Source organism: Euleptes europaea, chromosome 8 (genome assembly GCF_029931775.1).
Source record: "Euleptes europaea isolate rEulEur1 chromosome 8, rEulEur1.hap1, whole genome shotgun sequence".
NCBI lineage: Eukaryota > Metazoa > Chordata > Lepidosauria > Squamata > Sphaerodactylidae > Euleptes > Euleptes europaea.
Window position 1 is genome coordinate 1,964,443 of NC_079319.1, and position 23,162 is coordinate 1,987,604.

Below are 23,162 nucleotides of genomic sequence, written 5' to 3' on the forward strand. Positions count from 1 at the left end.
AAAATAGGAACAATGTGAACCTACCTGAATGGAGTACATAATTATTTTAAAGCAATGGACAGCAAATTCATTGGGGTCCCACAGTTTGTGATGATCTAAATGTCTGTTGAAACAAAAAATGTACTATTATTAATTAGTGGTAATCAATCAGCCCCCCCCTTTTTAAAATAAAGTGCCCAGGCAAAGCCTCTACAGACTAAAGGGCACCCATTTCCCTTGTCACTGGAGTTAGCCAGATTCATGGAGGACTCATAGGGTTGCCAACTCTGAGGTTGGGAAATTCCTGGAGATTTGGGGGTGGAGCCTGGAGAGGGCAGGGCTTTGGGGAGGCGAGGGAAGGGGCTTCAGCAGGGTGTAGTGCCATAGAGGCCACCCTACAAAGCAGTCATTTTCTCCAGGTGAAGTGATCTCTGTTATCTGGAGACATGTTTTAATTCCAGGAGACCTTCAGGCCCCATTTGAGGGATGGCAACCCTATGGCGGAAAGGGATGCTTCTTACAGTGCCAATACTGAACACATAAACACATGAAGCTGCATTATACGAATCAGACCCTTGGTCGATCAAAGTCAGTATTGTCTACTCAGACCGGCAGCAGCTCTCCGGGGTCTCAGGCTGAGGTCTTTCACATTACCTACTTGCCCAGTCCCTTTAACTGGAGATGCCGGGGATTGAACCTGGGACCTTCTGCATGCCAAGCAGGGGCTCTACCACTGAGCCATGGCCCCTACTCAACGGTAAACTGCGCTCATGTTGTGACCATGATGAAGGGTGCACAGTTATGTAATGTGCCACTTTCCCCCACAGAACCGCCAAGTCACAGCCTGTATAAAGTACCCTTTGCATTGGACGTGACACTTGTGTGTTTTGTCCTTGGGCACCATGTAGAAGTACCGGAATGTAATCAGCAGCCATCAAAATACAAGGGCAACCGGGGGGGGGGGGGCAGGGGAGCCTCTCACTGTTCTTCTGTCACCTCCTCCATAACGTCTGATTGATTCAATCAGATCAGAACTCTCTACTCTGACCTGCAAAGGCTCTCTGGGGTCTTGGCAGAGAGGGGTTGCTCCCAGCACCTGCTTCCTCAGATGCCCTCATTCGCTAGACACACCAGGACTGATCCTGGGTCCTTCTGCATGCAAACAATGTGTTCTACCACTGAGCCACAGCCAACTCCCCCCCCCTCACTCCCATGTGGAAGGGGCTCTGGCGGAGCATCTGCTTGGCATGCAGACTGTCCCAGGTTCAATCCCCAGCATCCCCAGTTAAAAATACTAGGCAGTGGGTAATGTGAAAGACCCTTCTCTTCCTGAGACCCTGGAAAGCCATGGAGAGAGGTAGAACATCTCTTTGCAATCCCCAGCACCCCCAGTTGAAAGGACCAGGCAGTAGATGATGTGAAAGACCTCGGCCTCAGACCCTGAAGAGCCGCTGCCAGTCTGAGAGGACAATACTGACTTTGACGGTCTGTTTCAATATACGGCAGAAAAGAAGAAGAGTTGGTTTTTATACAAACTGGCTTACAGTCACCTTCCCTTCTCGTCCCCACAAGACACCCTGTGAGGCAGGTGGGGCTAAGAGAGTTCGGAGAGAACTGTGACTAGCCCAAAGTTACCCAGCTGGCTTCATGTGTAGGAGTGGGGAAACAAATCCAGCTCAAATCCAGGTGGAATCAGTCACAAAATGGATACCACAACTTACCTTCAGTCACACAGGGAAGATTCTTGTGTTGTGGTGGCAGCTGTTGCCAAAGCAACGTTTCTTTAAAATCTGCACAGCCAATCAGATTCCTAGTGGCCAATCAGAAACCTTGCTGGGCAAAAGCCCCCAGGCTCCGCCCACCTTCTAAAAACACGTGGCAGGCACCAGGAAAGGTGTCGGCGGGCAACACTGCACCCATGGGCAACATGTTGGGGACCCCTGGGATAGATCGTTATAACATTATAACACTCTAGCAGTATGTCAAGTGCTGATTTTTTAATTTAAGTTTTTGAAAGTCCTCTTGTGGCACATGGTGACAGGGACAGTATGATTGAGGGGGAATCTGTCATGCAGATGCTCCATTGCAATGAAAGCTAAACAGAGAATCGTCTCCGTATGGAAGCAGGCGAAGGCTGTGCCCCGTAAGCTTCACATTCCAAGTGAGGTTTGGATGCAGGTTCCCTCTGTCCAAATCTATGCTCTAACCACTGTACCACCCCCCAGGATTCAACCCTTTGCATCAATGACTCTCTAAGCGTCCTTCCTAGATCGCAAATGATGATAGTTACTTAGCAATACAGAAAATCACCACCATCTGGAGAAACCCCAAAAACATTTCAGTGACCATAACAAAATCAATTCAGGGAGAGTTTTGCCAGCCAGCCTGAAGGCATCCCCCTGCCCCAGGCCAAATCCGGGACAGCAATTGCACGAGAGGCATCCTACTCACGCAAAGACCGGTTTGACAGCATTGTTCATGTTCCCGTAGGTCGCCCGGGCCAGCAGCTCTCTGAAGCAGTTCTCCGCCAGCACAGCAGGGTTCTCCTCTTTATCGCCCCCTGTCGGAGAGGAGGGCGGGCCAATCCGGCTGGAACAAGCACACATTTTGAACACGCAGCCGGGCTTAACCCAGAAACCAGACCCCGATACCCTCCCGTCTCTCCAGCCACTTCCTCCCCACTCTCTCGCTCCTGTCACGGTCACTGTCACTTAGCTTCTAGGCCTACAACGAGACAACATCAGAAGATGCAGAGAGAGAGAGAGAGAGACGTACCTGTCAGCATCTTCGGTCTTCTGCATGTTATACAGCAGCGAGGGAACAATCTTGTCCATGTGCTGAGGCTCCCAGATGGTGGCTCTGAGCTCGTCATTCACGGTTTTGCGAACCACCCCCTGGATGCCCCGGATCCCGGCAATCCGGATCCTGGCAGGGAAAGCAGCGACATTCTCAGAAGAGGAAGTAACAGAGCAGCAGAAGGTCTGGAGGTTTGCTTTGTCGACAGGCAGTAGGGCTGGCAACATCAACTGCCGGAGGGGGGGGAGATACCCCTCCTTTATCCTGTTCTCACACAGTTCAAGAACTCCCTTTTGCATAATGCCACATGAGGGTAAGAACATACGAACATAAGAAAAGCCCTCCTGGATCAGACCAAGGCCCATCCAGCAGTCTGTTCACACAGTGGCCAACCAGGTGCCTCTAGGAAGCCCACAACAAGACGACTGCAGCAGCATTCTCCTGCCAGTGTTCCACAGCACCTCATAGAATAGGCATGCTCCTGTGATCCTGGAGAGAATAGGTGTGCATCATGACCAGTATCCATTCTAACTAGTAGCCATGAATAGCCCTCTCCTCCATGAACATGTCCACTCCCCTCTTAAAGCCTTAAGTACATAAGAACACCAGAAAAGCCCTGCTGGATCAGACCAAGGTCCATCAAGTCCAGCAGTCTGTTCACACAGTGGCCAACCAGGTGCCATTAGGAAGCCCACAAACAAGATGACTGCAGCAGCATTCACCTGCCTGTGTTCCAAAGCACTCAATATAACAGGCCTGCTCCTCTGATCCTGGAGAGAATAGGTATGCATCATGACTAGTATCCATTTTGACTAGTAGCCATGGATAACCCTCTCCTCCATGAACATGTCCACTCCCCTCTTAAAGCCTTACAAGTTGGCAGCCATCACCACATCCTGGGGAAGGGAGTGGTAACATCGTTCTATGCTAATGTGTATAAGTCTATCATTCTACTTTCTCAATGCTTCAAACTCTGCTAGTTCCTCTTCACACAAATGAAGTCTCACCTTGTCCAGCAAAGTCTTCTTTACACAAGAAGTGGGAACAGCCCTGCATTTCGACATAGCCCTGTGCATTCAGCCATGGCAACACCCCAGCGTGAGTGGGAATTCAGCCACCTAAAGCGACACATTTCCAGGCTGGGGCAGACATGTACAATATGCCTGTGAACGCTCACATACAGTCCACTCCACAAAAGGTGACACTTAAGTTGTGTAACGCCAGCAATTTTATTTCCTTCCCCTTCCAACTGTTTATAGTGTTGTCCTGTTCTGCCACACACACTCACACCGCAAAAAGAGCTCTGCTGGAGCTGACCAGTCGTCTATCTAGTCCAGCATCCTGGTTCACAGAGTGGCTAACCAGTTCCCCTGGAGGGCCAGCCACTAGGGCACAGAGCCGACATTGCCTCCTACCACTAGTATGCAGAGGTTTACCACTTATGGAGGTGGAGGGAGGGATTCTGTGCCCAAATTTCCCAACCATGGGGGCTCAAACACAGCTCATTACTTTCATGGCATTTTTTCAGTGCCAGGGAAGTTCAGGAATAAGCAGTTTTGAAAGAAACCCAAAAGACATTTCCTTTCACCATTTCTTTAAAAAAAAAACCCCTCAGATGTTCAAATATCAAATGGGAGTTCGGTAAGCCAGCGAAGCCGCAGAGAGGTTACAACAACAGCTGAGGTTCTGACTGGGCCCCTGTTAAGCAGAGGCTGCTTTTAATAAGCATTTTGAAAGCAGGCAAGTGAGAACAGGAAACGCGTACAAGGGAGTTGAAGCCAAGCTTGTAAAAGGTCACTTTCCTTTGGCAAGTAAAAACTGGCTTTAGTGATTAGCCGGGACAGCTCCTATAGACAGGAAGAGAGTCATTCCCCTTCAGGCTCTCCATGCCCCACAAATTACTAACACTGGCCTATGATTCTGAGATACCCCCATCACAACGAGGCCAGATTAAGATATCTTCAACCTGTGTTAAGATGGACTTCTTGGCGAATCCAACAAAGTTAAATTTGAAATTCTTTTGTCCAATAAAAATAACTGGGTATCCAGACAAGTTGCTAAATTTTGCCTCGGGATATGCAAGACTCGGGAAAATGGTAGCAAAGCCAATGTAAAGCTGTAGACTCATATGATTAGTTTAAATGATCAAGTTGCTACCCCTACTCTTCTGTTGTATCGAATTATTGTTTTAATGATGTTTTAAATCTGGAACTCTTGTTCACTCTGGTGATACTGGTCAAAGACTGCAGTAAATTTTTATTATTATTAACACTGGCCTATGCAGACAGACAAGTGAGTTCCCATTTCTGTGGGCTTTTGAGGAACGCAGCAGGCCGGGTCAGCGGCTTCTTCCACAAACCTCAGAAGAAGACCTGATACCCGCAGACAGTGCATGTGAACGGAACTTCCTTAGCATGGCTGGCAAAACTTTAAGGGAAGGAGACCCCTTGGCTTTGTCACCAGAGGTCGTCTCTCTGAGCAGCTCCTTTTCAGGAAAACCTGGAAAGTGCTGGCCCTCCCCCAGTGCCGAGAGACACGCGCTGCCACTTACTCGTTCTGTATTTCCGTGTCGTCATGGCAGGAGTGGCACATGGCACTGAAGCGGGACACAAAAAAGTCGTAGCGGCGATGATAGGAAGGGGTGTCCTCCTCAATGTTTGCAAATTTGACAAACTGTAAAGGAAGCGGGGTGGGGGGGGACGACACAGCCAAATCAGCAAAAGGGTGGTCTATGTAGTGTTACTAGCACACCAAAACACCTCTTTCTGCAACTGGAGTTAAAATTACCCTGAAATAATCACTATATTTATACCATGCACAACTTGGGAGCGCAGGCTGATAGTAAAATCCCTTGGAGTTGATCCTAGCACAGGGGTCAGCAAACCGCGGCTCACGAGCCGCATGCGGCTCTTTGGCCCCTTGAGTGCGGCTCTGCCGTACCAGGAGAGGAAGAAAGCAGAAAGTGCCCTAGTACTGCGCGTGCGCACACGCGACGGAGATTGCTAGCCGGAGCATCCTCGGGTCTGAGCCGGCGTTTGCAAAGTGCCCTTTTTGGCTGGGGGAGATGCTGGGGTCGAAGCTGGGTTATGAACCGCAGGGAGGGGGAGGACGGAGCTCTTTCCGAGTGGTGGTGGGGGGTCATTTTTCAGAGCCTGGGGAACTGGCGGGAGCCGCCATCCTCGGGACCGGCGGGGTCTCCTCAAAGGAGGGCGAACGGGGCCGTGGACGTTGGGTCCCTCTCTCCGCTCGGCAGTGCAGTGCTGGCAGAGTCGTTGAACCGAAGCCCCCCCCCCCCCGGGATCCGCAATCGGGCCCTGGTTTCCTCGCGTGCAAGGCAGGCGATGCGGGGAACGTGGTCGGTTCTCCAGCCCCCGGTGCACTGCGGCTGGCCGAGCCGGGCGCAAAAATCCACTCTGGCAGCCAGCGCCCTGCCCGCTTCGCCGGCTGCGCCTCCTCTCCCCTTCCCTCTGGCGTCCGGATGCAAGAGATGCAGCCGATCACCTGTTCCGGGCGGGCCCAGCCCTTCACCTCCCTCCCCGGCGAGCCGGAGCCTTCCCCCCTCCCCGGGCATTTGCAAGACAGAGAGACGCGGCGTCTGTGAGCCCTGAAGCTGGGCGGGCTCCCAAGCTGCCCCGGCGTCTCCTGGGAACTGGGTGCGCTCTCTCGGCAGCCCCAACGGGAGCTCTCCAGGCACCTGCAAAAAGCCCGGCCTGGCAGCCAAATCAATAAACACGCATATATATTCTGCTTGTGGGCTTCTTAGAGGCACCTGGTTGGCCACTGTGTGAAAAGGCAGCTGGGCTTGATGGGCCTTGGATGCACGGGAGGTTTGGCCTTGGCTCTGCTGCTCGCCAGATGCACATTTTCCCCATCCCAATTCTCAAAACTCTGCACTGGGGCTTCTTTTTGAGATCTGAGAATTCAGGGGGGGGGGGAATGTGCATCTGGAGAGCGGCAAATCCCAAAGCAAACCTCCTGTGCATCAATGGCCTTGGTCTGATTTCCGCTACACCTTTCTTGGGTTCTTATATATTTTTTAAAAATGTCTGCTCCCCCTGACTTCAAGGTGACCCCTTGAGACCAGGGGAAAGGGAAGGGAGGCGCGCCGAAGGGAAGTTTCCAGGACAGCTTTTATGTTCCTGCTGCTGCCACTGCCCAATGGCGCTGACCTTGCGTAGGGGGCAAGGCGGAGGAGAATCTCCTCAAAAAACACAAAAGTCGGGGGGGGGAAGTGGAGTGGTGGACACCGCGCCTTGAGGTGGGGAAGGCTGCGTTATAGGCAGCGGCGCCCATGAGGTGAGGTGGTCAGGCCTGTGCAGGCTGAGTGCAGAAATTGCCTCCTGATTCGCGGTGGGGTTTGTGGCAGCTCTGGTTGTGGCCCTTGGAAGAGGCTCTGCCGCCACCCCCCCTTTTCTGTATTGAGGGTGGGGGCGAAGGACGGGTGGACGTTGATTATCAAGAGTAAATTGAGAAGTCGTCTTATTGATGAGAACCTGGAATCGTGCCTAAAATTAAAAACAACAACCTACAAACCTGACTTCCCCAAACGTTCCAAGGAGATGCAAGGCCATTGTTCACATTGTTTGTCAGTCATTGTCATGATTTAATTTTATGGATATACATTACTTATAATTTATTTTTTATCAATAAGATCATTATTAAGTATGATATCAAGTTTTATTCAGTGTACCTATAGTTTAATTAAGACTTAAAACTTTAATTAAAGTTTATTAAGTTAATAAACAGTGTACCTACCTATACAGTTTAAGTTTAAGAAATTTGGCTCTCAAAAGAAATCTCAATCGTTGTACTGTTGATATTTGGCTCTGTTGACTAATGAGTTTGCCGACCATTGTCCTAGCAATTTCCCATAATATTTTACAGTGTTCTGTTCCTGCTCAGATGGGTGTAACACTTTCAGGAACGACAATATTTTCTTGACATCGCGTCAGGTCAGGGCGTGCCCACAGGGTGTCGTTGCCCCCAGCACCCTGCCCATCCATTACCCCAAGGCTTCGGCTTAGGACAGGAGGGGGCTTCCGCACCCAGGTCTCCCTCCTCCTTGCCTCACTAATCCTTTTTATCTTATTTATTTACAAAATTTGTATCCTGCCTTTCCTTTCTTACAAGGGCCATCAAGCAGGCTAACATTTTAAGACATACATGATAAAATCACATTTTAAAACCAAAACCCTCTTCCAAACACACATCATTTAAACGAATGCGCCCTGGCCTGGGTCCTCTTTCTCCCTCTCTGGCTGGGTCCAAGGAGCCAGAAGGGAAGTCATCCTTGGCCTTGCCTGATGAGGCCTTCAATAGCCTGCTGCAGGCTGTGCAGGTCCTTCCCCTCTCTCCTTTCAGTGGACAGCCAGAGCTCCCAGGTCTGACCTGTGACACCCAGGCAACCAGCCCAACACAGCCTCAGGCAGCCAGAGCTCCGAGAGACCGCCAGTAGCCAGGGCAACAACCCCACTGCCAAGCTCAACCACTTTGCTGGAACTTTGGCTGCCTCTGGCGCAGCCCTGCCACTCCTGTTCTGGACAGAGAGAGAAATCTGCCCAAACAGGGAACTACCTGTGGCAACCTCTGGTGGTGCCATTTTCTACACAGTAAGGACGTCATGGTCTCCAGATGCCGGACATGTGACCACTACAGTCATCTTCCAAGGCCCTGCTTTGGATGCCTCTGCCTTCTGAGACTAGGTGGAGGAGACGGGGAGAGAAGCAGACCAGCTTCCCCCACAACCCAGGAGAAGGCCTTCTCAGTCATGGCACCAAAGCTCTGGAACTCTCTCTCCCCAGAGAGACTCGCATGTCCCCTTTAGTTGCCATCTTCCGACAGCGGGTGAAGACTTTTTTTTTTGGTTTGGCATTCTCTCAGTGATCATGCTCAATGTTTTAATAGTTGTTTTTGTGTTTTTGTATGTATTTCAGGTTTTAATTGTTTTAATTATGTTATTTTTGAATGGTTTTTGTGATTTTATTATGTACATTTTAATTTGTTGGCTGCCTTGGTGGTCCTTATGAGGGCAGAAAGGCGGGCGTATATAATTTTGTGAAATAAAATAAAATAAATAGGCAAAACCCAAGCCAGCTGTATCGAAAGAAGTCGCAGATTTTACACCATGAAGCTCTTTTCCCTGTACCAAAATTTTCTTCTGACAGCGCCGTCGTGTGCTGAAGGCCTGGTATTTGCCGCATCAAGGAGAGCTCACTGGAAATCCTCCAGGATGGGGAGGATTTCCAAATCTCACCACAACAAGGAAAGTACCACCTCCTCAAATACTCAGGAGGTCACCTAAACTGGCTGCTGATGGATCCTGCATGATAGAAATGTTGCCTGAGTGACACTACCCAAGGGAGGCCTGAAAATCACCCAGCTAGAACAAAACTAAACTGAGACTCCTCCCTCTGGGCTCGGAGAAATTCTATCCCACATTTTATCAGCTTGCAACAACGACACACTCCTGTACAGCAGTCTCCAAGCTGATGCGGTGATAGAAGGCATTGTGCTTTACTTAATAAATAAGCACTTAATAAATAAGCAAACTGCACTTTGGGTTAAGGGCTTGCATACAGCCCCTAGAGATTTTTTAAAGTTTCTAGCCCACGCTAGATGGCCCGAGTTGGAAATAGAAGAAGCTCTGCACGGAGCATCCAGTGGGAAGAAAGACTTCCAAGTAGAGTTGCCAGCCTCGAGGTGGAGGAGGCCCAACAACAGGACACAGAAGCCGAGGCCTTCATAAAAAGATCAAAAGAGCCCCGCTGGAGGATTCACTCACCGAATTGGTCCCCAGGACTTGCAGTCTGGGCTCTCCAGACTCTAGCAGCTTGGCTACCATGTGGAGAAAGCTCTCCACAAATGGCTTGATGCTCTGAGAATGGCAAGCCATGAGGAGCTGATCCAAGGCTTCCATGGCAATGAAAACATATCTGAGAGCAAATGAAAGACAGGCAGAAAAAATGTCAGCCTCATTAAGAGCATCAGAAGAGCCCTGCCAGTTCAAACCAGTGGCCCATCTAGCCCAGCATCCTGTCTCACACAGTGGCCAACCAGTTCCTCTGGAGGTCCAACAACAGGGCACAGAGGCCGAGGCCTTCCCTTTATAAGAACATCAGAAGAGCCCCGCTGGATCAGGCCATTGGCCCATGTAGTCCTGCACACATCTCACACAGTGGCCAACCAGCTCCTCATTAAAGAAGCCATGGAAATAGCCAACTGGTATTACCAGTCACAAATGTTTTCATTATCTGGTCTGCACAAATGTGCCTATTTGTGGCATGCTGAGGGCCTAAAATGAAATTTTGAAACCCTCGGCCAGTTTACGAAATTCTCCCTTCCAGGTAGACTCTCTCTTGCCCCACGCTTTCCCCCCACAAGCCAGAACTGACACCTTTGGCTCTGCAAGGCTAAAAATGAGAAACAAATTCTGAAGCATACACAAGAACCTCTCATCCTTACCCATAGCGGTGCCTGATGACGTCCCTGCTTAGCTTCTCTGCTAAATAAGCACCAATCCGGTCCAGCTTCTCTGGGGCGGAGACAGCATAGAAGGTCAACTTCTCCATATCCGCTTTGACAAGGCCATCCTGAGCAGGTGAGAATCCCAGAAAACCATGTTAAAATCTCACTGCAGAAATCAGAATGCTGCCTTCACAGCCCCCCTTTCAGATCTGCCTCCACAAACAAGGGTCTCCGGTGGTAGAAAACTAAGTGGCTTGGCCTTTTAGTTCAGGACACTGATCGAGCATGATCGTTTACCGTCCTATCCGTAGCACAAAGAACGAGAGATACAGCTGTCACTGGATGTGATGCTATTGTACTCATTCACTTCCTTGATGTTCCTGCCTAGAAAATGACTACAATGGCTCCAAACCCAACAATATTTGGATCCAGCTGTAGAAAACGGTAACAAAAGCATCAGAGAAATAGGGAACGCTGGGTTTTTTCCAGGCCTAGGGAGGGGCCATGGCTCAGTATTAGGGTATTTGCACGCAGAAGGTCTCAGATTCAATCCCTCCCATCTCCTGTGAAAAGGACTAGGTAGTAAGAGGTGTGAGAGACCTCTGCCTGAGATCCTGGAGAGCCGCGACCACTCAGAGTGGACAATACTGGCCTTCACAGGCCAAGCGTCTCATTTGGTAGAAGGCAGTTTCATGCGGTCTATATTCATGGTCTTGCCATGGTCTTGTCAACCTTCCTGAACACAAGGCCCATTTTAAAAATGGAGGTAAGGAGTTCATTTTAGAAGCTAAAATGACTAAACTGAGGCTGTCGTACTTTGGACACATTATGAGAAGACAAGAGTCACTGGAAAAGACCATCACGCTAGGAAAAGTAGAAGGCAGCAGGAAAAGAAGGGAGGGGCTGTGGCTCAGTGGTAGAGCATCTGCTTGGCATGCAGAAGGTCCTAGGTTAAATCCCTGGCATCTTCAGTTCAAGGGACTGGGCAAGTAGGTGATGTGAAGGACCCCTGCCTGAGACCCTGGAAAGCCGCTGCCGGTCTGAGTAGACAATACTGACTTTGATGGACCAAGGGTCTGGTTTGGTATAATGCAGCCTCATGTGTTCATGTGACCCAACAAGAGATGGATTGACTCTACAAAGGAAGCCACGGCCCTCAATTTGCAAAATCTGAGCAAGGCTGTTAAGGATAGGACACTTTGGAGGATACTGATTCATAGGGTTGCCATGAGTTGGAAGCGACATGAAAGCACTTAACACACACACAAGGAGTTCACAGAATGGTGGGTCATTGCTGCAGTAAAGGGAGGAGACTTATGCTTACCCCCTTTTTTAAAGGGCTGACACGGTTGCTCCTGTGCTTAAGCAGTACAGCAGGAAGGGCTGCCATATATTTTTAAATGCACTAGTATGGCAGAGGCCCACATGAACACATGAGTAGAAAAGACCAAGAGTCCAGTAGCACCTTAAAGACTAACAAAAATATTTTCTGGCAGGGTATGAGCTTTCGTGAGCCACAGCTCACTTCTTCAGCTGTGGCTCACGAAAGCTCATACCCTGCCAGAAAATAGTTTTGTTAGTCTTTAAGGTGCTACTGGACTCTTACTCTTTTCTACTACTGCAGACAGACTAACACGGCTACCCATTGTGAATTATGAACACATGAGGCTGCCTTATACCGAACCAGACCCTTGGTCCATCAAAGTCAGTATTGTCAACTCAGACCGGCAGCGGCTCTCCAGGGTCTCAGGCAGGGGTCTTTCACATCACCTACTTGCCTACTCCCTTTAACTGGAGATGCCGGGAATTGAACCTGGGACCTTCTGCATGCCAAGCAGATGCTCTATCACCGAGCCACAGCCCCTCCCCAGAGTCTCCTGTTCTGTGCACCTCCCCAGATAAAGATCCAGGCAGGTAGCCAGGACTTCCCTGTTGCTGAAGCTCCCTTTATCTCACCCAGCTGATTCCCTTCTGATGTTCAAAAGACCCATTATGACTTCAAAGAACAGGAAAGCCTCTGAAATTTTGGTGGCGTAGAGCTGGTTTTAATTTACTGATGCTCGACTGTGCTGTTGGTATCAGGATTTTTGTGCACGCCGGTTGGGTTTTCAAACTCTGTTTAAATTAATTTGTTTCATATTAATGGTTTTTGTCGCAAGTTGCCTTGAGAGCACAAAAAAACTTAACTCAGGATGTGAAGTTTTACACACATAAAATTAAAATCAACTGTGCACTGCTTGCTGAAACTCAGCAGTCGCGCCTCTATCACTTCCTAGCATCCAGGAGATGAGGGACTGAAAGGTGTGACATCAGCTCATCAGCAACCACGTTCACTGGCAGTCTTCAAGCAGGGGCTGGACAAACACTTGTCAGGGATGCTCTAGGCCAGAGTTTCCCAAACTTTTTGAGTCATGGAGCACTTTCCAAGAGAGAAATTCAACACAAAGCTCTAATTTTCACCCAGCACCTATATACTAAACCAAATGACAGTAGTATTTTTCTTTCCAGTCTCTTCATGGAGCTCTAGGAGATGTTTCGCAGAGCAGCAAGTGCTCCTTGGAGCACAGTTTGGGAGCCTCTGCTCTAGGCTGATCTGGCATTGAGCAGAGGGTTGGACTAGATGGCCTGTATGGTCCCTTCCAACTCTATGATTCTATGATTCACTAGGTGGGGCATTAAGTCAAGTGGTATAGTGGTTAGAGTTCTGACCAGGCCGGTCATGCCCAGGTTCAAACCCCAGCTCAGCCATGAAGTGCATGGTCCTGGGAGGGGCCGTGGCTCAATGGTAGAGCAACTGCTTGGCAAGCAGAAGGTCCCAGGTTCAGTCCCCGGCATCTCCAGTTAAAGGGACTAGGTAAGTAGGTAATGTGAAAGACCCCCGCCTGAGACCCCAGAGAGCCACTGCCGGTCTGAGTTGACAATACTGACTTTGATGGACCGAGGGTCTGATTCAGTATATGGCAGCTTCATGTGTTTATGTGCTGACCTCAGGCCAGCCACGCCCAGCTTCCCTATGTTTTTGTGAGGGTAAAATGCAGGCGCAAAGCACCCAGAAGCCGCCTTGAACCCCTTGGAGGAAAGAATATAAATGCGACAGACAAAAAGTTCCACCATGACAAGGTACCCAGGCTTATACAGACACATTCGCAGGTGCTTACTTTGGGATCTTCGGGGAATATGTTATCCACCAGGCGCTTGTAACGAGGCCGCAAGGCAGCGCAGCAGCAGCAGACTCCTGCAAAAACAGATGCGGTGAGAACCCAGCTCTTGGGAAAACAGGCTGCGCTGCAAAGTGGAAACTCCGTTTAAAATGATGACACCAACCTTTTGCAAAACAGCAAATGCACAAGTTTAAGAGCAATATTGCCTGTCCATATATCTATCTTCCATACATGGCTAGTTTGAGAATATCATCAGTGTTTCTTTTTTTGAAGGAGAAGAGTCAGTAACTGGATGCGGAAGCTCATGTGTCAAAGAAGTGGAGGTCAGTCTACCTTCCTGGCCCTTGTTTTCACATCACAACATGTATGCCTCTCAGTGGAAGAGGACACTTAAGCCGGTTTCAGTGGAAGAGGACACTTAAGCCTGTGCATCTCACAAGCAAGCTCCTATTGCTCGGGCTGGAGAACATGATGCAGCCTTAAGCCCACAGGTCCCTGGGCAGATGCTTCCACCTCTAGTACCTTATTCCCTCCCCCCACACACACACAATTCAGAATACATCCATTCAACAGTTGTCTCAATCAGCACAGTGAATCAAGCCACTGAACAGACACCTGCAGGAAGGCAAAAATAGGAACAGAGTTCCACATGTGACATCCCAAATGTGATACTCATGCTGAAAATCCTGGGACCCTGCTTGAAATGCAAGGCATATCACATTTTCCAGCAGGGGAAAAAAAGTGAGTTACTCCTTCCCTGGAAACCAAAGTCTGGAGAAATATTTGGACAATTCATCCAAACTCAGCCCCCTACTGAAATGAACGGGGAACCCTCTGATTTGAATATGGGTGAATTTTCATGAAACCAATAAAATTAGGGATGTATGGCTATCGTATTTTGGTCACATCATGAGACAACAAGAGTCACTGGAAAAGACAGTCATGCTAGGAAAAGATGAGGGCAGCTGGAAAAGAGGAAGACCCAACAAGAGATGGCCATGAGTCAGAAGCGACTTGACGGCACTTAACACACACACATGGCTCAAAGACACCAGCATTTCAAGACCTTATAAACTCCAATTCTTGACACAGATTCTCTATGAATTATTCCTTAATTTTCAGGAAGTGAATGCATTTGGCAGTGGATGGGGAAAAGAATCCCTGCAATGAACCAAAGACTGGAAAATTTCATCCAGGGATGAATCAGAATTCATTTAGTGCATATAAAACCCTAAAAAAAATCACAGGCACAAGCTTCTTTCCTGGTGTCCAGCAATCCTCCCTAGAGAATTCCAGAAGTGTTAACATTTGCTTTTCCATATATAATGCCTCTCTCTCTCTCTTCTTTGCATGTAATGATCTACAGAGTATGGATTACACGAAGCTTGCTTCCAAACGCTCAAATTTCCAGGATTTCAGCAGAGTATATATTAGCTGAGTGATGAGACTCTCCATCAAACCAAAATAAACCCTTATAATTCCAGCAGCCAAAGAGGCACTGAGGTCCGGGTCGGACAGAGACACACACACTAATAATGTACGTGGCAGCTACTGGCAGCACACAGCAAGCGCATAAGTGCAGCTGAAGGGAAGGTAACCAGGGAGCTGTTTTTAAGGAAATAAGCAGAAAGCTTTTTAAATCTACAGCTGTTGTGAAATCAACAGCACAACAGCCGGTAGGGAGAGGAAATTCTGACACATCTTCTTGCCTTCTCAGAGAAACAAACTCTTTTAAAAGAATGAGTAACCCAACAGGCTTTCAAAATGTTGCATTGAATGAACTGAAGCTACTAAGAGAAGAAGATAACGGGGGCCTCTGAAGACGCCACCTACCCAAACCCACACAGGGACCCGGCTCCCACGCAGGATTGTAGTCGTAGGAGTTGTCTCGCTCCGCAGCTGGAACCAGAACGTATTCCTTCATCTCTGTCCTCGAGGGCTTTTCCTGCGCAACTTCCTTCCTCCTTCCAGCGCTAGCTTAGCAATGTCTATTTCATACACCAGCAACCAACACCGGCACTTATCTAACTAGCCCTACACCGACACAAAAGAACCCAATGCTCTTTCTGAAGGAAAGCGTATCCAGTTTCAGGAACGATGCCAAGTACTGACAGGAAGACAGGTGGAGTGGCCAGGTCATTCCACCTGACACCTGTGACAATCAACCTGCCTGTGATGCTAGGAGACACCCGATTCTAGAAACCACATCAGCTTAAAGAAAAACTCGCCTGGATGCTCAGTTTAGCTTATCATTGACAGACAAATAAGAGTAAAAAAAAACCCCTCAAAATATGATCTTCTATTAAAATACAACAATAACAACATTTGTGCATGTCGACAGACATTCCCCAAACTGCTGAAAAGGGAATGCCAAAACATCTCCTGGGGAGACGTTTGCTTTTGCTAACTTGTTATGGAATAATGACAAATGTCCCCTCGAAGCACAGTCTAGATGGTGACAGCACTTCATGGCAGCTCTCTACACAATCAAAAAGGGCAAAACCTCTCAGCAGTGATGTGTGGTGGAACATTTTCCGATGCAATAGTTTTCCATGGAGAACTTTCCATCCCACATATGAAAATACAGTCTGTATGTTGATAGTTGTCACAGCTCTTGTGCTATAAATCCACGTTAGATGGATGGAGAGGCAGGGGGAAGGGCCATGGCTCAGTTGTAGAGCATCTGCTTGGCATGCAGAAAGTCCCAGGTTCAATCCCCGGCATCTCCAATTAAAAGATATTATAGTAGGTGATGTGAAAGGCCCTTTTCTGCCTGCAACCCGGAACAGTCACTGTCATTCTGAGAAGACAATACTGACGTTGATGGACCAAGGGTCTGATTCAGGATCAGGCAGTTCTGTGTGTTCATATGCTAAATGTGAGATATGAAGCATGGACAAACTCCAGTACTTGTACCAAGGAGGATAAAAATCAGTGAATTTTTTAAAATAAAAAATCGGATTTTTTAATTTAAATCAGATTTTTTAAATTTAAATCAGATTTTTTTTTAAAAAAAATGCTTTTTGAGGAACAAAATCTATCTAAATATAGTTTTCTATTTAAGGTACATTATAGTCCAAAGGTTAGTCACAATTAAATAAGGATTAGTTTTTAATTATAGCATGAGGCTGTATATTCATGCAATGTTAAAATTATTTGGTAAATTAATCCCATTAACCCATTCACAATGTAACGCTCATCCAGAGGTTTCTGGAAGATTATTTTGGGCAATTTTTCTGTCTAGAAGATATTATCACAGATGCTTGCAGTTCTCAAAACTGTGAATTTGTGTCTGCAGAGATAACATGCCATTTCTTCACAGCAAAAGTGTTATAAAATTAACAGAGGTGAGAAAAAGACCTTAATCCCATTGTTCCTTTGCAAATATATCTACACAGAACTAACCCCTTACCTCGTAATTGCTAAGTTTCAAGAAGTTCAATAAATAGAAGACTGTTTGGAGTGGAACAGATCTGCACAAGGAGCTAAGTCTGAGGAGGGAGGGGCAAGCAGTAAAAATACAAGTGAAACCTTTTGAATAGAATTCTCCATAAGCCTTGGGACCTTTGTGTGCATATCATATTATTTTCTCCCAGGAGGAGAAAACCTATAATGGCAGCAGGCCGAAAAAGAGTGCAGAAAACCATTATTTAAATCTAGTCTTACTGACTAGTGATATTTAAATCAAATCTACCCTGACTTGTACATGGTCCAGGCTTGTACATGGTGTATTCGTGTTCTTTTGCTAATATTATGTAAAATTTCTTAACATGATTTGAATATTTATATTATTCATTTAAACTGGAAAATTCTCTGAGTCAAATTTTCCCAGAAAACCAACATCACTGCTTCTCAGGCATGCTTCACCTGCTACAGAGCAGAAGTGGGGACACAGGAAGAACTTCAGAAACACCCTGAGCTGGCCCTGTCATGAGGTAAGTTGAAAGAGCCGCCTCAGGCTCAGTGGTAGAGCGCCTGCTTTGCATGCAGAAGGTCCCAGGTTCGATCCCTGGCATCTCTAGTTAAAGGGACTAGGCAAGAAGGTGATGTGAAAGATCTCTGCCTGTGACCCTGGAGAGCCACTGCCAGTCTGAGTAGACAATACTGACTTGGATGGACCAAGGGTCTGGTTCAGGATAAGGCAGCTTCACGTGTTTATGTGTTCATTTATGCACCTGTAAATGCCACCAAGTTCATGTGTTCATTTATGCACCTGTAAATGCCACCAAGATTAATTTAATTCATGCCATCGTATTCCCTATTACTATGTATGGGTGTGAAAGCTGGACACTGATAGGAAGAAAGTAGATTACTTTGAAATTATGTGTTGGAGGAGAGTGTTACAGATACTGTGGACTCCCAAAAAAACAAATCAGTGGGTTATAGATCAAATCAAGCCTGAACAGATCCGAGAAGCTAAAATGACTCAACTGAGGCTATCGTATTTTGGTCACATTATGAGAAGACAAGAGTCACTGGAAAAGACAGTCATGCTAGGAAAAGTTGAGGGCAACAGGAAAAGAGGACGACCCAAGAAGAGATGGATGGACTCTATAAAGGAAGCCACAGCCCTAAATTTGCAAGATCTGAACAAGGCTGTCAAAGATAGGACATTTTGGAGGACTTTGTTTCATAGGGTCGCCATGAGTCAGAAGCGAATTGACGGCACATTGCATCCAGTTCAAGTTGCTCTTTTGTCGCTTTGAGAGATCTTCTCTCCCCCTCTCCATTCTGCACTCAAGCACATGGGATGCTTCACTCACCTTTGAAAAACATGCTTACAAAAAGAGACCTCTCTCTTTAGTCAGTAGCCAAGGAAAGGCAAGACACAAGAGTTGCGTTCAGAAAGAAAGGCAACGGCACTCAAATTTAAAAAAAAACATGCATTTTGCACAAAACACGAAAGTTGCAAAGTTTCAGAAGGATGGAGGCTTCACACAGACAAGCCATCTTTCTGAAGAGGGAGGCGCTCCGCTTTCCAAGTCAGTCCAGGGCACAAAGGAGCCACAGAACAAAAGGGTGCCTCTCACTCGAAATCTGATTTTCTTTCTTAATAAGTGGCAACCCTTCATTTTCTAGGTCAAAGCTGCTGAATAACTCCAGGGCAAAACTCAACAATGTTCCCACACAAAGATTTATTCAGCGAGCAGGAGGGGGGAGAGAAACACAGAATCTCAGGCATATAAGAAAATAAGCAAAGAATACATTTGTGTTTACCTATACACTCATTTTTAACTGTAAAGATGTAACTACTAAAATAAGGACTAAAGGGTTGGAGAGTCAAACTACTTACTGGTCTTGGCTACTTTGGCAGAAGCCCTTCAGCCAGTAAAAACCACCACTGTTGGCCAATTTTGATGCAGCTTTCATGACTGTGCGTACCTTTGAATGGCAGCATGGATTATGCAGACGTTCATTTTCTTCAACGTTTTTTTTTTGTTTAAACAAGGACCTCAGGTCCTGACCTCTCTCACTGAGATTTTTGATTCAAAAGAGGATTAGCCATATTGTTAATGCTAAGCACAATTCACTATACTTTTTAAATCACTCATAGCATAATCTGGCATTGGAGAGGCAGAGACTCACTGCCACATTTCAAAAGCTCAAGTCTATCACCAGCTAATAACTTCATAACTGCCAGAAGTCTTTGCAACAGTCACTGACATCAAGTCAAATTAATACATTTTGGAATAAAAATTAGCATGCCTGTCACATGAGAAGAGTTTTTATGTGCAGTATGTGTCATGTAAGGCTTTTTACAAGATATAATAATGAATTCATCTCAGAAGGCTCCTTGTACAGCAATTATAATGTCGTCATACTTACTACCAGGCATCTTTAATTTGGAGTTTGGCTGCTATGTTCAACCACGAGATGAACTGCAAGAAAAAGAGAGAGGTGTCTTGAAATTTAGTCTTATTGGCTAACTCCCACTGCATGCTTAGTCAAGATGGAGAAGGATAACCCTGTGAAGGACAATACCCTAAGAAAGAAAAACTGCCCAGACTCGGCCCTCGTTCACAAATCTTGCCCAACACACTGCAGTGCTAACTCTCTGGCTCCAGTACCCCTTTGCTGCACAGCGTCCAGAAGAAATAAGCATGACCTGCAAAGTGGCGCTTGCCTGGTGACAGAGGTCCAGGATTTCACCAGTAATGCACTCCTGTTCTTAAGTTTCTAGAGAAGAGCAGGTGAATCCCAGGTAAACTACTCCCATAGCTTTCGGAATGGCCTTCTCCATCGTACTGCTTCTCCTTCTCCATTGGTGCTTTGGAAGCTGAATTTGAGACCTGCTGGGATCTTTGCCGTACCTGCCTCCATGGCCTGAAATTATTATTACACATCCTCAAAACAACCTACGATATCTATTTACAGAAAGGGAACGGAAGCTAAGGGCACCAAATAATGCCCAGTGGTGATGGGATCTGAATTTTTGTTTGGCTCTACTCGCTGCAGAGAAGAAAACACGTGGGTAGAACCAGACAAGGAAGGCCAGTGAGATTTTTAGCCATGGCAGGTTGTGGAGGACTGGTGGTCTCCATCTCTCCTGCCCATCCTCACTGCAAGTGGAAGCAGGAAAGGACTGCAGTCCTAGGCAGTCTTTTCCAGAGGGCTTTTGAGTAAAGGAGGTCAGATTCATGATGTACTTCATATATTACCCTGATAGCCTCCACAGTGGTCTAGGACAGGGGTCCTCAAACTACGGCCCGCGGGCCGGATCCGGCCCCTCAGGGTCCTGAACCCGGCCCCTCAGGCCGGGCCCAAAACCAGCGCCGCGCCTCCCCGCCGGGAACTACGAGCCCCATGATGCAGAGCGGCCCGCCTCTGGGTGGAAACAGGAGGGGGAGAAAGCCTGTTCCCCCTCCCGCTGCATGCCGGGAGCGGTGATTCGAAGTGGCCCTCCACTGCCTTCGCGTGGGGATGGCCTCCGACTGGCTCCGCTTGGGCGCCATCTTGTGACCTGAGGCGGCCGTCACCGTCTCCTCCTCCTTTCCCCCTCTCCCTGCCTGCCTTTGTCCAGCCCTCCAAAAGAGGGAGCTGAGGAGACTGCCGCCAATTGCAGCCGCCGCCGGTGGTTTGGGAAGAAGCCGGAGGCAGCTGACCCGGACCTCAAGTTGGTAAGAGGGGCAACGGCTCGCCTCTGGGGCAGCCGGCCTTCCTCTCTTTCCCCCCCACCCCTTCCCCTCCGTCTAGCCTCCTCCCTCCTTCGCCTGGTCCCGAATGCGCCTACTCAGGAGTAAACCGCATTGACTCCCGGTAGAGCTTAGCCTGCTGCCTCCTGTCCGGAGTTGCTCCTGTCTAAGCTGAATTCAGCCAATTATGCACGGGAGGTTTTGCCTTGGATTTGTCGCTCTCTAGAGGCACGTTTTCCCCATCTTGAATTCTCAAAACTCTGCATGGGGGGGGGGGGTTATTGTTGAGCTTTGAGAATTCAGATGGGAAAAATGTGCCTCTAGAGAGGGGCAAATCCAAGGCAAAACCTCCCGTGCATAAATGGCCAAAAATAAGCCCCCATACAGAGTTTTGAGAATTCAGATAGGGGAAATGTGCATCTAGAGAGCGGCAAATCCAAGGCAAAACCTTCCACGCATAAACATTTCCCCCCATCTGAATTCTCAAAAACTCTGCATAGGGGCTTATTTTTGACTTTTGAGGATTTGGCTGGGGAAAATGTGCATCTAGAGAGCGGCCCTAGGATTGCACTGAGATAGAATTTTTTTAAAATAAATAAGCCCCATATAGCAGCATGCCCAGGAAGCATCAAGCCGACCTCCTGCAACACTAGCGACCCGCCCTGCAGCCCTCTCCTTCAAACTGACCTTTCCCACTTCCCCTCCTAAATTTACCTCTATTTTTATCCTTATTTATCCTTATTTTCCCTCTCCCTTTTTAAATTTAGCCAAAAGCAGGCCCATACTTCCCATTGAAATATTATAAGTTTATGTTGATTAAAATCATTCATTTTAAATATTGCATTGTTTTATTTTTTGTGCACTACAAATAAAATATGTGCAGTGTGAATAGGAATTTGTTCATATTTTTTTCAAACTATAGTCCGGCCCCCAACAGTGTTTGAGGGACAGTGAACTGGCCCCCTGTTTAAAAAGTTTGAGGACCCCTGGTCTAGGATGTAGACACAGCCCCACAGCAAGCTGAGTAGGGCTGCCAATTCTGGGGTGGGAAATTCCAAGAGATTTGGAGGTGGAGCTTGGGGTTTGGAGGGGAGGGACTTCAGTGGGGGGATGATGCCACAGAGTTCAAAGCAGCCATTTTCTTCAGGGGAACATCTCTGTAGTCTGGAGATCAGTTATAATTCCAGATTTCCAGGCCCCACCTGGAGGCTGGCAACCCTACAGCCAAGTTACACACACACACACACACACACACGCTGACAGGACTGCAGAGACAGCTTGCTCAGAACCAGGCCACAGCAACGATGACAACAGGCCTGGGAAAGTTTACATTTGGCCCAGACTGCTCCTGGCCACCAAGGGGCCTCCAGGGCACCAACCCTCCAGGAACTTTCCTGTTAAGTGAAAAGGCCAGACCTGTCCTGCCTATAAGAAGGTCTTCCAAGCAGCCTGCAAGACCAGAGGCCAGCTGACCTGCTGTAGCAAAGCGGCGTCACAGGGCTTCAGACCATTCCATCAGCAGCAATCCTATGCACACTTACGTGGGAGTAGACCCCCTTTGGATTTAGTGGCCATTATTTCCAAGGAAATAGGCATTGAATAGAAAACACCACTCAGCCCTTCGGCGTCCTTCTGTTAGAAAGGAGGAAGTGCACACGGTTAGGGAGACCTGGGTTCAAATGCCAGAGCCACTGTGACCTCAGAAGGACATGGCCTTAGAGCTCTGTCCAAAAGGTAGCTGAAAGGTAACAGGAGAGAGAGGTGCTTTATGTTGTCCAAACTAGAGACACTGTCATGAGTCAGCCTGCAGAGACCTCCTCTGACGAAGGGGAATTAGAAGCCAGAACACAGGGACATCCTCAGGCAGAAGTCCCACAGGAACAACCACAGGGACTACAGCCTGCCAGAATAGAGGAGCAGCCAAAGTCAGGAGATGACTCCCCATGCCTGCAACCTGCCAGTTCAAGGACTCCAGTTGGAACTGATACCTTGCAACATGCAGTGTCTCCAGAGGCCTCGCCAAGGCCACTGGAGCAGAGAAGAAAACAGGTCCATCTGGCAATGCAGCAGAGACGGCAAAGTGCTAGACTGAAGGCTTGACAGAGGAACTTCCTCAGTAGCAGTGATGAGGAAGAGCAGGGCTGAAGCACCATCTGTGAACTCAGCCTCATCAGCATCAGCTGGCTCTGCTACAGCAGCAGGGGAAGGGATTTAAGCCATCAGTTAGGCTTGGCTGTTGTGCAAGCAACTTGTCACCAACCTCCTTGTGTACCGGCCTTGTTTCCCTGCTAGCCTTTGGATTCCTGGTATCCTGACTTCTTGGACTGGCTTTGACTAACGCCTTGGACTTCCCTTGCTGGTATTGAGATCTTGGACCTTGCCTGAACTGTGAATGACCTTGGACTGTTCCCCAGACTACGCTTCCAGCTTCCAGCCCTCACTCCTTGCCTGCACCACGACAGACACTGCTACAGAGGCGCAATTTGTTATCCATCAGAGCAGATAACTGAATGGAAACACACACACACATGAAGCTGCCTTATACTGACTCAGACCATCGGTCCATCAAGGCCAGTTTTGTCTACTCAGACCGGCAACAGCTCTCCAGGGTATCAGGCAGAGGTCTTTT

General features: G+C 48.0%; 1 protein-coding gene across 1 annotated transcript in view; it reads right to left on the reverse strand.

Moving 5' to 3' along the window:
* The window catches only part of LOC130481486 (protein EFR3 homolog A), a 38,250-nt gene extending 24,777 nt beyond the window's left edge, over positions 1-13,473 (reverse strand). The window contains exons 1-7 of the mRNA XM_056854143.1: positions 13,398-13,473; positions 10,237-10,364; positions 9,557-9,707; positions 5,327-5,448; positions 2,755-2,904; positions 2,431-2,568; positions 25-103 (exon numbers count right to left, since the gene is read on the reverse strand). Coding sequence (XP_056710121.1) covers positions 25-103; positions 2,431-2,568; positions 2,755-2,904; positions 5,327-5,448; positions 9,557-9,707; positions 10,237-10,343 — 747 coding nt within the window. The 5' untranslated portion in view covers positions 10,344-10,364; positions 13,398-13,473. The remainder of the gene's footprint in view (positions 1-24; positions 104-2,430; positions 2,569-2,754; positions 2,905-5,326; positions 5,449-9,556; positions 9,708-10,236; positions 10,365-13,397) is intronic.
* Between the last annotated feature and the right edge of the window lie 9,689 nt (positions 13,474-23,162).